Source organism: Acanthaster planci, linkage group LG14, assembly GCF_054643075.1.
Source record: "Acanthaster planci isolate LZ-2023a linkage group LG14, COTS_SCS, whole genome shotgun sequence".
In the NCBI taxonomy this organism is placed as follows: Eukaryota; Metazoa; Echinodermata; class Asteroidea; order Valvatida; family Acanthasteridae; genus Acanthaster; species Acanthaster planci.
Genome location: NC_141790.1, coordinates 9,079,183 through 9,095,738, shown reverse-complemented (window position 1 = coordinate 9,095,738; position 16,556 = coordinate 9,079,183). Strand labels below are relative to the sequence as shown.

Genomic DNA, 16,556 nt, shown 5'->3' with positions numbered 1-16,556 from the left:
TTTATACGTTTTGGGAAGGGAGAGACATGGGAGTCCTAACGGAATGTCAGCTCACCAACTGGCCGGCAGGACCTGAAAATACGCGACGTACAGACTAACGTTATTTTTTCTCTCTCAAACCGAGACTGAAGACTTGGTTTTCAATCCAGTCCATGCACCGCGGTAGCCACGTCAACAGCACACCTCATTATATCAGGCAGTCCCTCGCCTTGCTTTTTATGGCGAGAAAATATTTCTCATCGATCAGTGATCGTTTCCTGCCACGAAACGCACGCTACATCTGCTCCATTCGCAATAATTCCACGGACTAATTTCAACGCAAAGCGGCTGGGGAGGGGGTGGGGACATCACGTGATAACAAACCGAAAAGTGATAACACGAGCGTATATAGGGTCCGAGCACTGTTTTAATTCAAACCTGACGCGCAGGTGTTTTGAAAATCACCCAAACTGAGATGACCAGTTGTACAGAAAATAAAAGAAAACAAAACAAGCACCTTTTTTTTCGATTCTTGTGTGATTCCTTGTAATATTTCGCTGTTATATCAAGGTGCGCGGAGAGACTATTCTCACATATCCCATTGTGACTCGACAGACGGATATCAAGAGGCAACAGTTTCGTCATACCAGCGCAGACAGCCCACCTCACTCACACTCACTGCGCTGCGCTCAGCCAGCACAACACAAAATAAGCACACGAAATGAAATCACAGAGAAACCACGGACAGTGCATCCATGTCGGAAAAGTTGCGGACAACTCTTTATTCATAAAAAAAGGTATTGCTGACAGATACAAAAATATAAAAACAACAGTGGTCCTGCTCAACACTCAAAAAGTCTTTAAATTGTGGTTTAGCAAAGAGCTTCCCGCTTTCTATTTAACAGAAGGCCACTCGTCTCTGTGTAACAACGACACATTGACATAGGGCTTGCCTTGGAGACAATACTCATAAAAAGAAATGCCAAAATAGAGTTAATTTTACATCACACTTCAGAATTAGTGCCTCCTCTCTCAAACAGGATTGCGTGTTGGGCAATATTAAAGCCCACCAACTTTTAATAGCCACACCCCCAAAATGTCGCTGTTGGTGAACAAGCCTCTTAAAGAACTCCTGCCATGTTGTAGGCTAGATGTGCGTAAAAATCTTTGAAACTCAGTCTCTTATAGGCCTAAAATTTCCTCCTAAGGGCCTACAATACATACCTCACCTGCCTGTCCCCAAATTCTGCAGGCTAAGACCTCTCCTGCTCTGTACCTATGTTACTCTGATAAACTACTTATCAACTCCTAGCAAATATTTAAATGTCGCTGATAATGATGTGCACTAACCAAATCGTTGAACACTACACCTTTGAGGCCGTATTCATGAAACCTTACTTAACACAACAATCAATTAAAGCCTTAGTGGAATACTTGGTGCCTCGAGTTGACAACTAAACTGTAATTTGTGAAACCTAACGAAGAACCTTGCCAACTATTTACACACTAGGAGAAATTAGTTGCCTCAGGGAATCCCATGTTTTGGGGGCAGAAGGAGCAGGTGTGGAATGTGATGACAACAGATACATTAGTGTGACAGGTATAACACGCTAATCCATGTCCACCACTTTGCGTGGCTTAGCAAAACAATACAAACCAAAAAGAAAGAAAGAAACAGAAAACAAAGATCATTAACCCTAACACTCCTCAGTCCTCCAACAGGTGAAGGATTGAGGAGGGTTAGGGTTAATTAAGCACTGCACGTGAAATCAAAATCAAATTCTCTAGCAATTGCACCTACATTACCAAACATGGCGACAAATAGGCCAAGGAAGGCCGGTTATTCTAAAAAAAAAACAAGAAGAGAATCCCTCTTTGGTAGACAAGTATAAGGAATATTAAAAGATATCACCGATACTAGCATAAGGAAGAAAGCACTAACAAGAAATGGAAAGCGGCACGGGCAGCTATTCTCGCAAACGTCGTGCAACATTTCCACAGGTTGAAAGATCATGGCACGGTTTAAAAACCAGATTACCCAAATGAAACTCGGAGTGCCCGATGCAAGATCGAATAGTGCAGTTAGGATTCGTTGATCTGGTAGAAAGACGGGAGTTCCTCCCTGTGGAATGGTCCACATCGGGCGCAACTAAATTTGCGATTTGCATTACACAACTTCCTGGAACATCTGTATCGCTGTTGCAACTGTGCATCGACAGATTGGTGTATTTGGTTCCTCTTTTCGAAAATATGCATTCTATTTGCACAGCACGACAACGTTCAACCAATTTCATTATTCTTCTGGCCAGGTTGTCCCATCAGCGGTCAAATGCATGTGATATTAAAATGATGTAATTGCTAACTAGTGAGTTAGACTGAGAAACTTAGAATGTATCACTGATGCTAGTAATGTTACATGGATGCCAATTAGTAACCACCTAGGCTCAGTACACAACTACAAGCCTTTTGGGTAACTGGCTAGGCCAAGTGAGGTTTCGTGAATATGGCCCTAGATCTGTAAGGATATAGACCCCGTGCACTGATAACAGAGGGAGCAAGGAGGGAACAGCTGTGTACGCGTATAGAGTTGTGACATGAGTGTCACAATTGCTGGGAGAAAATGGCGGGCGTCTGCACCAGTGTTACATTTTAGACTCTGCAGAAGGGAAGGTGGGGGGGGGTACCAGATCTGGCAGTCAAAGTTCCCACTGCTTCACAGATGCTATCACTGCACAATAAAAGCAGCGGCATATCGGGGAAGGTGGTCAAATGCACTCAACGACAAATCTTGTGGATCACAGGTCACTCGTGACACCTTTTCTGGACAGGACACCAGAAACGGTCGACCAGCGGTTTAAGCTGACGGCCGATGATCGAATCTTGGCCGGTGCTGCCGAGGGAGATTCTTGTGCACGGAGTCCACTGACGCTCAAAGGCAAAGTACTTGGCTGGACTTACGGCATAAAAGCTTACTTTAAAATTAGAGAAAAGCTTTATTTACATACAAAATACGAGAAAAAAAGGAAAGTGTACAATATACAAAATAGAGTTTTAGATTTGGTAAAAAGAACAAAAACTACGGAAAGCAACAAGATTCAAGGTCAGTACGATTCACCGCAGCTGCAGGGAATACACAACCTTAGCTCGAACAGCTAATTTCGAAGAAATCATATATAAATTCTGATTACTACGATCTCAGACTGCACTGCACAAGCCTCCATATGTCGACATATTACAAACAAACAAACTAACAAACAAACAGGAACTGCATTATGAACTATAGACTTGCATGAAGAAGCACTATGGAGTCTAATGCGTGGACATAAAGTTGTCATGCTCCACTGGGAAATTTATCCCTCATATTTCTTCAAAGCAATTTGAACAATTGAGCAATACAACACGGTTGCAGAAACCACACTGCGGCTTCTTTAAAGGTTTTCTGTATCAAAACTGTCCTCAAGCGTTTCATGTCTTACTCTTCAAAAACTTTGAGGAATCTAATCAGAAGACAAATAACCAAAGTCGCACAAAATGAGAATTCTGCAATAGGAACATTAGTTGCAATTCCCAACACTTTGGGTAGCCTAGCCCTCCACGGGAAACATTTCTGACTAAACTGGGACTCCACCTGTGGGTAATCTGTATGCTGTGTCGCATTTCCCACAATTCTTTGCAGTCCGCCATTTTTGGCTGTGTCATAAATTGGATACTCTGTGACAGTTTGTGGCTGTGGACTTCGGTTACATTTTTCACCCAACTGTCACAACACACAAGAGCCACAGCCCCTAGACAACAATGCATCTTCAAGACCAGGCTTGATACCAAACATCGTGGACTGCAAAGGATCGTGGGAAATATGACATCAGAGCAAATATAACTTGGCAGTGCATGTAACAACCAAATTACTGCCAAAAGTCCCCTGATGGAATCGTTGCTTTCGGTGTTTTCGATGACCTGCCTAATCTACAGGCTTATTACTTCCTTAGACCACTGATTTTTAACATATATGCTCTCCTTCATGTCCAACAATTAAACCAAATATTCATCATGATGACTCATGTTCAGCTTTATTGCATAGTTCCGAGTGCCATTAATACCGACATGGACAATGACATTATTGTGCACACCTTAACTTGGGACCTCTTCAAACTTTGACACCAGTTTCAACTCAAAGTACTGTTTTCAACAATTTTGGAGACTACAGAAATTGATATTTGAGCGCTCAGTGGCCTGAAAAGATAGCCATTAGGCTGAGATGGTAAAAATAAAACAGTTTCTCATCCATTTTTTTCAGAGAGGAAGTGTCCCCCCTTTGTCTTCAAAGATGGGGGATTTTTCCAAGATCGATTATCTTGATTCTAATATTTTTGTGTCCTATTTAAACCTGCATTTATGGATAATGTACATATTTTGTTAGACACAAATATAAAGTCCTAGTGCATGTAGGTTTTAAATAAAACCAAAAGAAAATGGCTGAAAAAAAAAAGAGTTGGGCTGGGAAAAAGAAAGCTGAAAGGGATGAGAAACAAGTTTATTTTCCTCCTCGGCCTTATTATTACAGATTTTAAATTCTTCCAACTACATAGTAATGCTTCTGCTGGTATCACCAACTTACGGACAAGTTTATCAGCTAGCCTGAGTGCCTAATCCAGTAGGCCAGGGCCCCCCTTTCTCACCCTTTTGGGGGGCGGAGCCAGCTTGGGGATCTCACCGGTGTCTTCAATGAGCGGCGGCGAACTTGCATCCAGGAAGGCGCTGAAATTGTTGTCGGAGAGCGGGGCTGCAGAGGGGATTGATAAATAAAAAAACCAATTACCAATGTTTACGGCAACTGCCCCATTAGTGTGATTGGCAATATTCTCGGGAAAATGCATTATCGTAATGGAATTTTAGTATTCAAGGTTTTATTAGGGCAAGCAAGAAATCTTCCTCGAATTGAAAACATCAAATATAGATAGAAAACAAAGGACAGTTTAGAATGGGCAGATTTAGAGCACACATCGGACAAACAGTTTTGACAGGCACTGTCAAAGACAATTGATGAATGCATATCATGTGGAAAGCAGCTTCAATTTAATGAAGAGTTAGATTTTCCATTTTAGAGGGAAATGCATAAAGGCGGCATACATCTACCAAATGGACGGACCCCAAACCGAATGCTGCTGTAACATACGAAGAGTTACATGATTTTCAAAGCAAAAATTATGCAAAAAAAGAATGTTAGAAAAACACCATGTAAGTGTACGGTTGAGTTTATTAAAATCGGTTTCAACTCGGTCACAAGTGCTGCGGAGAACAATGACAAAGACAGAAATGTTCCTGACAAAGGTAAAGCTGAATAGCTGGTGTCTTTTAAGGATGACTCGTCGTGACTTCTCACAAATTTGACTGTGACTTTGCCAACTGGGGGCCTTATAGTTAGCTACACCGCAAACCAATGTGAGATAGCACACAAGGAATTATTGGACACCACACAGTGGAGTTAGTTTACACATTAGAGTCTAGTTGTACAGATAATTTGTCAGGGCTGGTCTGACAGCCACTGCCCAATGAACTGACCAAAGGGGGCAACTCGACCTGACCCTCACAGAGTGTCAACCTATCACTTTTGTGACCTAGTCCAAGTGGTAACACATGCTATTTTTTCCCACCAGGAATCCGAGAGATTCTTAAAATTTGGTTCCTTTTCCAGAAACAGGCCTCCTGCTTTTTTTTTTTTGCTTTCTTGTCACTGCTCACAAGCTTCGTTTTATCAAGTCAACCTTTAGTATGACCCCGGACAATCTGTTTTTCCTTCAACAAAGGGGCTAATCCCCTACCCACCTCTAACTTGGGGAGGGGAACCAACGATTGTTATTAGCCATTCACCAGGTACACGTGGGTCAGGAATATTCATTATGCAAAGAGACTCATGAATATATGCATGTTATGAAGCTGCACAGACATCATTAATATTCATATGAGTCATTAATTCACGTTTACATCCTTTCCAGAAATCTTGTACATTAACATACAGAAATAGCCAATACTCACTACAAGTGGTTTGCCAATACATGCAGAATTAATGGCTAATTGAATGACTCTTTTTTGGAATTTGAGCTAAGGAAGAAAACAGAATTCCATGATAAAATATTTGAAGTTGGAAAACCTTACATGTTATTAAGAACATATCTTGAAACTTGTCCAAGAACTGAATTATTATTTACTAATAAGGAAATGCTCTTACAAATGAAGAAAATAAATAAAATCACTTGAGTCCTCCAGTGGACGGAAATCTTTCTCTCTCAAATCAAAAAAGATCATTCTTGAACAAAATTTCTCACTTGAGTTCAATTCAGTGCATCCCTTACTTCCCAAAATCATACGCTGAATTCTTACACATGAATACTTGCAAACGAAGGAGAAGAAAACAATTCCTCAAAACACAAACACAAGATGAGGGGGGGATTGAATTACTGTTCATGACAACAAAGACAGTTGGAAGAAATGTCAACGCATAAATAGAGTTGCAGACCCAACATATCACATATTACGCATACGTAAGTACTCGGAGTCATCGCTACTCGGGCGTGAAAACTCACAGAATTTCATTACCCTGGGTGTGCTGTTGGAGGCCTTCCAAGGGCTTGCTTTATTTGCTAACTGACATCGGTTCAGTCCATCCTTGGAAGACATGTACCGGAATGACGTCAAGAGATTTTACTTTTTACCCCAATCGCTTTATTCTTAGGTTTAACCTTTTACATTTTAAGTTCAACAATTCCTTATTTTTGCTTTTTTAGATTATAAAGATGAACAAAGAAATTGACTGGAGGGGGATTTGAACCTGCAATCTCCGGAACACAGTACCAGTGCTCTACCAACTGAGCTATCTAGCCCTATGTTGGTGGCTCTTCCCATTTGTCAATATCTCTGTTCGGGGGGAGGGGGCTTTTTGTTATATTTCTGTCATATCTGACATTGTAAAATGTTTCCCTTCATCTTTATTTCTGTGGTTACTTGTAGACGATTCCCTTCCTTTTTGTCTCTGTTGTGTTCCACTTTCCACACACTTGCATCTTTGACTAAAATATCAAACAACCTTCATTCCACTGGCAAATAAATATTTAATTATCAATTCTCACAGCAAGGCACAAAATTTTCTTAAATTTTAATCTGCTAACAACTGAACAGGCTAAAGTTGTTAGACAACATTCACGTGAATAATGAGCATCTGGTATGGTATGACCTCTCACAATGTAACAAAAATCCTGTGCCCAGACCTAGGACTCGGTCTTGATGTGAAAGAGTGAAGATGCATGACTTGCACACTCCCTTCTCTGCTGTCAAGGTTTTCATGTAGAGAGTGTCAACTGACAGAAATATTCTGGGCCTTGCTGTATGTTTCGCAATGAACACTCCGAGATACATAATGAAATGTACTAGAGGGGGGAGTACGTCAATACATTTCAGGGGGATCAGCTTCCATGTGCCATTGCCCCGTGATGGAATGATTCAGGATTGAGAGTATTTTTTGTTCAAGTACTGAGACAAGGCTTTTGTGTATTGCAATGAACCTTTCCAATTCCCTGAAGACAGAAATGCCAGACATATCTCCACGCAAAGAGCACCAAAAAAAAAAAAAAAAAACCAACAATAGGCGGACAGCGGCAATGTGGAAGTGCCCAGGAGAAGGTTTACAAAAGAATGGCCGGGAAATAAATTGCATTATCTGCATAATTTGTGGTTGCCATGGGAACTCACATATCAACTCACGATGGGAAAAAAGAGAAGAAAACAATAAAAAGCTGTGGTTGGATTTCTCGAAAGGTAACTCTCCACGATGCAATAAAAACAGTAATTGCATTATGATCACACTTAATCTGCAGCTCTGAGATGTTGGCAAGCACGCGTCGAAATGTCAGTGGTGAGTACATGCTAGGGGAACGACCGGACGGGTTCCGGGTTCGAAGGTAATTCCTCCCCTACAATGGACACAAGTGGGAGTTTCACCTCCAAGACAACTCCGTGTTTGCAAGGTTTCGCGGAGCTGCCGGGTAACAACAGCAGGGGAATGTTTTTGAGGTGCATATGAAACACGTTTGTGTCAGTACAATTCTCTTTCTATGACGAGTGCAGTGATACAAAATTTCAGAATCTACTCTTCATTGAGCTCAATAGAACCCTCAGTTGGTACTCAATAACCACTCCTTTGACAGGGCAAGGGACCAGTGAAAAGGCGTGAAGTGGTGCAATCCCTAAATAGGATGGGCTGCTGTACAATACAGGGTTGCATTTGAGTCCCTGCAAGGGCCCCTAAGTCCATCACAAGTCAGTCAGTCTCAAGCCAATTCACATGCTATTCAGATGAGCAGTGACAAAAGCATTCTTTTCTCACCGTTCACCCTGTTACTTATGGCTGGCCTTGTGAAGGGACTTGTGACTGGACTTGTGAATGGAATTGCGACAGGACTTATGATGGACTGGAATACCACTCTGGTGCAATGACTACACGGCTGTGGATTCAAAACTTGGCTTAAGAGTTTCTGTTTTAATTTCTGTCTTGTTAAAGAAATATTAACAGTTGATTTGAAATGTTTTGCACTTTACCCTCTTTGTATATTTGGGGAGTTTAATCTTGGCCGGGAAAATTAAGTACAAGAACCTGTCTTGCTCTGACCCATATTTCAAACTTGTCTTTAACAAGCAATGTAATGACTTGCATGTAACACCCATTATTGACTTCCCAAAATGTTTATTGGACAGCCATGTTTGGTATGAGGCTAGCATTCTGCTAAGTCTGAGGCCAGCATTCTGCTAAGCACAAAAAATTTGGAAAACAAACAATTTGAATGGTTTGGTTTCTGCTCTTTGCTTAAGGCAATTTGGAAAATGAACAATTTGAATGGTTTGGTTTCTGCTCTTTGCTTAAGGCAATTTGGAAAATGAACAATTTGAATGGTTTGGTTTCTGCTCTTTGCTGAGGCAATTTGGAAAATGAGCAATTTGAATGGTTTGGTTTCTGCTCTTTGCTAAGGCAATTCAGTAAGCACTGTAGATCAATGCTATTTCCAAAAGAGTTTGTGGAGGAAAAAAATTACACTTGCACGGGTGGGAATTATAACTTGAAAGGTGCACCTCCCAAAGATTCCCTTTCTTCTTTTCATGCGTAGGAGACCAAAAATGACATACCAATAATGTTTAATGTCAATCTAGACAAACTTCTCTATTCAGTTACAATGTGCTACAACTATAACACGTGGAAAAATGTCGTAACCTTTGTAAATACATATTTTAAGCTGGCCAACAACGACCACGCGCAAGTGCAAGAAGCCCAGGGTACCTAACATTGAGTAAGGGTTAAGCTTACGCAGACACGACCGTAACTCCAAAAAGCCTGTTTCAAAACGGACGCATGCCCTAGTATCGTCCGCAATGCCATAAGAGCCACAGATCAAAATCCATTTGAAATTCTGTCATATAGACAGTGAGAACGGGGTGCAGAAGGGATGGGCAAAACAACTCTTTGAATTATTCTGTAGGTTTTACTTCACAAACTGTTTTGTGTCAGAAATCCCTCATGGGTGAGAGAGTGTGAGAATAACCTGAACTGCACGAGTTTCATGCTCACTGCACGAGTGCTGACAGCCTAAACACCATCACTGATGCAGAGGTTTGGGGAGTAAACTGGACATAAGGGTGTGGCTCCACCATTGACAAGCCAGGCAGTACCTAGGCCTCTGGGCCTGTAATTCTCCATTGGTGAGCTACCTTACAATAGAGGTGCTACCAGTCAATGAAATGAAATAAAACCTCTGGATGGTCTGGCCAGATTTAAGACCCGCCCCCATGCCCACCTAGGATAAGACTGTGGTCCTGTTCCATTCAGCGAGCAGGCAACTTGTGCACTGTCAATCAAGTCAGTGAGAACAATGGCCCATGATAGTGGAGAGCTTTTTGCTTAAAGCAAGGGGTTCAAAAAGCCCAAAGGTCCCTTGCTTTGCCTGAGTGTTGCCTGGCTACTCAGTGGTATGGCCTGGCTACTCAGTAGCGTGGCCTGGCTACTCAATGGCATGGCCTGGCTACTCAGTAGCGTGGCCTGGCTACTCAATGGCATGGCCTGGCTACTCAGTAGCGTGGCCTGGCTACTCAATGGCATGGCCTGGCTACTCAATGGCATGGCCTGGCTACTCAATGGCATGGCCTGGCTACTCAGTAGCGTGGCCTGGCTACTCAATGGCATGGCCTGGCTACTCAATGGTGGCCCCTCACCTCTTGTTTCAGTTTAGCTCCATTTAAAGCAAAAAAGAGTGGGCCGACTCACACATGCAGGGCTCGTCGTCATTTATGCCATAGACCGGGTTGCGGATGGCCACAAGGTCCAGTTCATTCTTGGGGTCGTCCAGATCGTCCTCATCATCCTGGCCGATCATGGCCCTGGTCGACCCTGACCAACTGACCGGGCGGGGCCTATGCAAGGCCCTTCTCGAGGGGCCATTCCTTCGGCTGTAGTGGGAGATATGGAAGGGAAAAACTGTCACAAAGGACTATCAATGCAGTGTAAGAGGTTACATTTTATATAAACACCAGTAAGATCGTGAACGTGAAAAGACCTTTCATTTGGGACTCTCAAGCTACAGGTTTACTTTTTCAGGTTCAGCTTTTGAGGCTCCTTTTATGTAACTTAGCACTGCAAGGTGTGCAAAAAACTCTACGTGACCAGATCCCACAAACATGAATCTTGAGGCAACTGTTTAAACATGCCAGCCTACATGCATCGAGTAAATGTCAACTGAAGAAGTTGACATTTGGGGCTGGCTTCTCTCAGCAAAACTAGGTATTTTTGTGAGAGTTAAAAGTCTGATTTTCACAAAAATGAAGTCTAAATGATTACAATATATCACTGAAAAGCTCCCCGGGGTGCCTCATGCCATGATTGGAGAAAATGTCAACGGGGGGTGGGTAAGCCCCCTCCCCGGCTCTTTTAGGGTTAAGGGGGGGGGAGAAAGAACTCGTTATCTCACCTCCGAACAACAAGGCATACCACTATCACGACTGCAACCAGGACCAGGACACCGCAGACCACCGCGATGATGATGATGCGAGAGTTAGCCGTCTGCGGCGATGTCTTGTTGCCGTCAGTGTTGTTATCCTGGTCCCCGCCTTTGCCGGGCTTCTTGGTCAGGATGCCAATGTCGGCTTGGCCCGTGGTGGAGGGAAGACCTGGCTTGCCCGGCAGGGTGGTCGGAGTAAGAGTGGCTATACCTGGGGAAGGAGAAGAAAACTGTCCACATGGACCACATCTGACAGCAAACTATGGTCTGCCAAAATTTGATAGCTTCCATTGGCAGATTAGGGTGAGGGGGAAGCTAACTGGGGCTATGCCCCCCCCAATTTTGTTTTAAATTAATGAGAGAAATGCAAGTTTTCGGCATTCTATTTTCCTTCCTTCAAAAAGTGTTTGAAATTCCCCCCCCAAAAAAAAAACCCCTAGCCTCTCTCTTGGATCTAGATCTGTTCTTGGCCAGCTCAAAGGCAAGCTGGCTGGGCTCACCACTTCTGAACAGACTACATGCGTGATGAATATTGCAAGCTTTGTAAGCGAGCAACCACGTCCCTCAGGGCCAACACACTGCATATGCAGGCAAGTTTACATTACATTCCTAGTAAGGACATTCCTTTGTTTTTGTAAAGTTCAGAGAGCTTGCAGAAATGTGAACACTTTTCAGCTGGTCCCTACTTCCTCATCATGTTGCCTTTGAACCCTACCCACAAATTGCCCCTAAAACTGTTTTACAAAGATTGAGTAACCTTGTGTGGAGTAAGAAGCCCTGTGAGGACTGAGTGGCCTTGTGTGGACTGAGTAACCTAGTGTGGAGTAAGTAACCTTTGTGGAGTGAATAAAATTCTGTTGACTGAGTAGCCTTGTGAGGACCGAGTAACCTTGTGTGGACTGGGTAACCTAGTGTGGAGTAAGTAACCTTTGTGGAGTGAATAAAATTCTGTTGACTGAGTAGCCTTGTGAGGACCAAGTAACCTTGTGTGGACTGAGTAACCTAGTGTGGAATAGGTAACCTTTGTGGAATGAGTAGAATTCTGTTGACTGAGTAGCCTTGTGAGGACCAAGTAACCTTGGCTGGACCCCACTTAATCTACACAAGGTTCACACAGTTTGAACTATGAGGACCTGTTTTGTTCCCTGGTCAACTTAAGATATGCCACATACTTTTTAGCATGCTGGGTGCATGCCAAGGATGGCCCTTGATGACATAGTTTTTGCCAAGCACTCACTGGACAGAGCTCATTTGAACAACAATCCAAGTCAAACTGCTGCATGCGCATGTGTGCCCTGATTGTACATTTGTTGATATTGCAGAAAGTGGCTCACAACACCTCGGTAGTTGTGATGTATTTCCTTCACACGAATTTGTGAAAGGCGTTTGCTCTCCAAAGCGCCCTCAGCGAATGGCTTTTGAGTGATGGCATGAATTCTTCCTCAATTTTTGCTACCAGCAGAGGGGGTACCTCTGCTCTGAGCCCACAACCTGATTTTGTGATTAAAAAGAGTAGGAACCAGTGACATGAACATAACTGTGCAATAAACGGTGGCAACAGGTAAGAAAAGTAAGAAAATCAACCTAGGGAGATTATGAGAGATGGCTAAACGTGTCTCGTTTTTATCTCATCAAAGATTTCAGTTAATATTTGCTTTATTGTTATGCAATTTTTTAGATCCTGTGCTTGTTTATAATCATTCATTTTCCAGGGGCTCTCGGTATATAACAAAAAAAAAAGAAGAAATTGCTTGAACAAAGAAATTAACTGAAGAATGATTTGACTTTGTGAACTCTTACACAGTCGACTGAATACCATATAACTAGTGATATAACCAATTTCCAATGGCAGATCTATGTAAATGCTTCAAGTCAAACAAAACCACAAGTCTGCAACATGACATTGCCTCAAGAGCACTCGTTTACTCATGCACCAGTCCTTTTTAACTGCAAGAGAAATCAATACTTGATGAATAATTCTAAGCAAAAAGATCATGAGTGGTGAAAATGCAAGGCAAGTTGAAAAAAGGATGGCATTTTTTTTTCGAGAGTGCTTTTTGTCGTGCCTGGGAAATTTGATCATCAGCCTAATCAGGATCGGAGAGCGGAGAGGAGAGACTCGGTTGAAGGCTGCATCCCCCGCGCCAAAGATCAGATGAATCGATTCTCTCACCAATGTGCTCAATCTCGATTTCGAGGGGTTAGATTTCACGCCAATCTCGTTCAGCGATCTCTGGCGTGTGACCAACTCTCTCTCCCCGCTCCATTTTTGCCAACTAGAGAGAAATGCGAGACGGAATTTGATCCTCCAATTGTCAACAGGACATATCCTGTCAACGGCTGCAGTATAAACCAAGGGCGACTAGCCCAAATCCCCAACCTGCTACTTGACGACGCGTTCTCCTTAATCAAAAGCATCACCTGCCACTGTTGATCCCTGCTCAAACCACTCTGAAAATTCTTGGAAAAATGCACTCCTGCATACAAATTTGTTTGCTTGACTTTTATAGAGGAAAAAAAAAACAGATTCAAATCCCACTGTAGGGGAGATGGGAGGATGGTCGAAACATGACACGTTCATGTTCAAGGTGGGTATATTTAAGTAACCACCAAGAAGTCTACAATTTTTTATGTGTTTCATTTGTAAGGCACAAGTACACATGTATGCATGGCAAACTGGTGGAATTATCACTTTTTTTTCTAGAACAAAATCCTCGATATGAGACAGTTTTGTAAAAAACTGTTCCAACTAACCCCCCATCCCCCGTACTGTCTGCCATACTAAGAACCAATTACACGGTAACATATTGTCCACAAGCACAAATGCAAGGTGTAATTTATCACCTGTCAAATTTCCACAGCCATTACCATCACTGACAAACACATGATGAAGTACATTATAGTCCCCCACAAAAGCCTAATGCAAATCCTCCACCTCTGCAAGATCCAACACTTGGTTCTACCTGTCAGATTCAGTGATGAAAATCCTGCATTACTTTGGAACTGAAAACACATCATAATTTACCTCCATTTCTGAGCAGAACAACGGATGAAGACTTGTGTGCTTGAAACCTGAAATAATATCTACTTATGTTCCCGTCCATAAAGCCTTTTGTAAATTTTTCAGCAAGTTTTGGTGACGAGAAAAAAAGAAAGAAAACAAAACTGCAAGACCTCAGAAAAGTAAAAATCTTAATTTAATTTTCTTCCAAGAGCTTGTCGCCCTCAAAAATTTCTAATTTAGTGAAACTGATTTTCCAAGGTTCAAAAATAAATTAACTGTGCTACCTTTTTTAAGGCACTGCTGACACACATGAAAAAATACGACCTTTACCCCAAAAGCATTTCTTAATCTTGTAAAGATTGCCTCAGTGAATGTTAAAATACTGTCACCATCTTTCCTGCATCACATACATACACGCATACAGGTGCAACCCCACTGTAGTTAGGAAAACATCCCTACTGTACTTCTCTCATTTTAAAACCAGGCGGCCACCGTACCGGCCCCCAAACAAAACATGTTTTTCCTGGATTAGTGTTTACCAAAGCTTCTCGGGTTTTGAGTTCAAGTAGTTGAACGGGAGCACAAACGCGGGCACAACAACCTCTGACGTGGTAAAGGTGACTAAACTCCGATGTGCACTGTAGTGGTGATATTTCTCCGTGCTACTCGGGAGTAGTTCCGTCAGCAACATTTCATACTAATCAGCCTTTTTGAGGGATGAAGCTTTCTTCTACTGTACAACAAATTCTTCGTAAAACTAGAAATGATATATATAGAAACTCTGACGGGGATGAGATTGGAGAGAAATCAAATATCCATGAACTAATGAATAGACGTTTTGAGGGCCCCCAAGCAGCATATGCTCTACGATACACATTTCTGTTTGCCTATGGGCACCCTTGAATTAAAATAACCACTTCTTTGGTTTTACATCAATTTTTTTCACGTAAAAAACACCTCAATGGTAAACTCAGGATTTTCCAGACTTAACGTTGGATTTTCCTACCTGAAAAAAGCTGCCGGGGGGTGGATTTATTTTCCTGCAAATTCTCCAAATTTGCAATTTATTTATGACGCCCATAAAATATGCAGGGAGGCACAACTCCTGAGTTAAGGCATCACTATTTTCAATCTTTGCCCAATTTTGCAACTGCCCAGGAAGGAATTGTGGCATGTGTCCACCTGTCAACCAGTCCATGGCATATACAGGCAAAACCGGTGGCCACGTGTGTGTTTTGCCGATTGTTTCAATACAAAGGAGTCGCTAGCTGGGATTTTGTATTACCTTATCTCTTTGGTAAGCGTGGTTTCGCTCCCTGGCAAATCGGCTTACCCAAACAAAGGAGGTCTCTTATCCCTCTCAGCTCATTGTGTATGGTGTGGGTTTCTCAGTGCAAGTCTAATTATTCGAGACAGGCGCTTCCCTTTTATGGTTGGTTGGCGGTGGGTCCAACCAAGTGCGACATGTTAATACATCAACCACAGAAATGAAAAAAGAATTCCTAAACGAGTGTACACGTCCCCCTTGGAACTAATAAGGAAAATTGTGCATGTTTACACGTCATCCAGTGTCAAGTGGTTAACAGAGATTGTTGGGAAAAATCCTGTCAAATCTCATCCTGCTCTGGTGTTGAAGCTGTTTTAAGAAAAGCAAAATAAATGGCTGTTTTTCATACCAGGGTCAAATTCTCTGATTACTGCCTTCAGCTTTTCCTTGATAATTTGGCAGAAGACAGGCAGTGACCATGAGAAATGAAAGGTTCAAAATCTGGGCAGAGAAATTCCTGGAGTGTGAGCTCAGTGTTAAATGTACACCACAGCAACATTAGCACCATCACCAATTGTTGGGAAATTTATGGCATGGCAGTTAGAGTGACAAAACTCCAATTAAAAAAAAAAAAATCGGTAATTACCTAATCCTTGAATGCCACTGTCATTTGATTCATATCAAGATGATGCGTGTTCCGTACAAACAAGAGCCACATTTTAAAAAAACCAGAGAGAATATGAGCTAAATTGCAGGAAAGCATTAAACTGAAGGCAAAAATCCATTATGGAGTGTGTTCCATCACAACACGTCTGATTGATGATTTTGTAATAATCGCAGACATCTTAATGCCCCCTGCAAGGCAAACAAGAGCTCGTCCGGTCGTCTGCCATGAGGGTTCAGCTTGTGTGGAGGCCCTCATGTGACGAGCAAGCCAAAGTGGCAGGTGGTCTTTTTCTGATCTGGTCTGACCCCCAATGATTACTCCTTCACAGCACTTCTGACAGACTTTATGAAGTCTCGCCAGTGACCACTGCTGTCCGGGAAGCAGATTTGCCCGCCCACAAGCAAAGAGCTTGAATTTTTTCTGAGGAAAAAAAAAGCATGACTGCGGAGCCAGCGGCTCAAGAAATATCCCAGGTCCAAAAATAACTTCCAAGACTGACAAATATAAAAAAAACCCATCTTTTTCATCAGAGCATCTGGAAACTCCCTGAAAACCCCGCGTTTCATTTCGATGTCAAGAACCTTTCTGCATTCTCCACAATTCTGC

At 42.4% G+C, this 16,556-nt stretch overlaps 1 protein-coding gene across 1 annotated transcript in view; it reads right to left on the bottom strand.

Annotated features, from left to right (window-relative positions):
• Positions 1 to 722: 722 nt before the first annotated feature.
• LOC110980748 (uncharacterized) overlaps positions 723 to 16,556 on the bottom strand; it is a 73,158-nt gene continuing 57,324 nt past the window's right edge. Inside the window, exons 32-34 of the mRNA XM_087145806.1 lie at positions 10,983 to 11,223; positions 10,283 to 10,464; positions 723 to 4,759 (exon numbers count right to left, since the gene is read on the bottom strand). Of these exons, the coding sequence (XP_087001932.1) occupies positions 4,623 to 4,759; positions 10,283 to 10,464; positions 10,983 to 11,223 (560 nt within the window). The 3' untranslated portion in view covers positions 723 to 4,622. The remainder of the gene's footprint in view (positions 4,760 to 10,282; positions 10,465 to 10,982; positions 11,224 to 16,556) is intronic.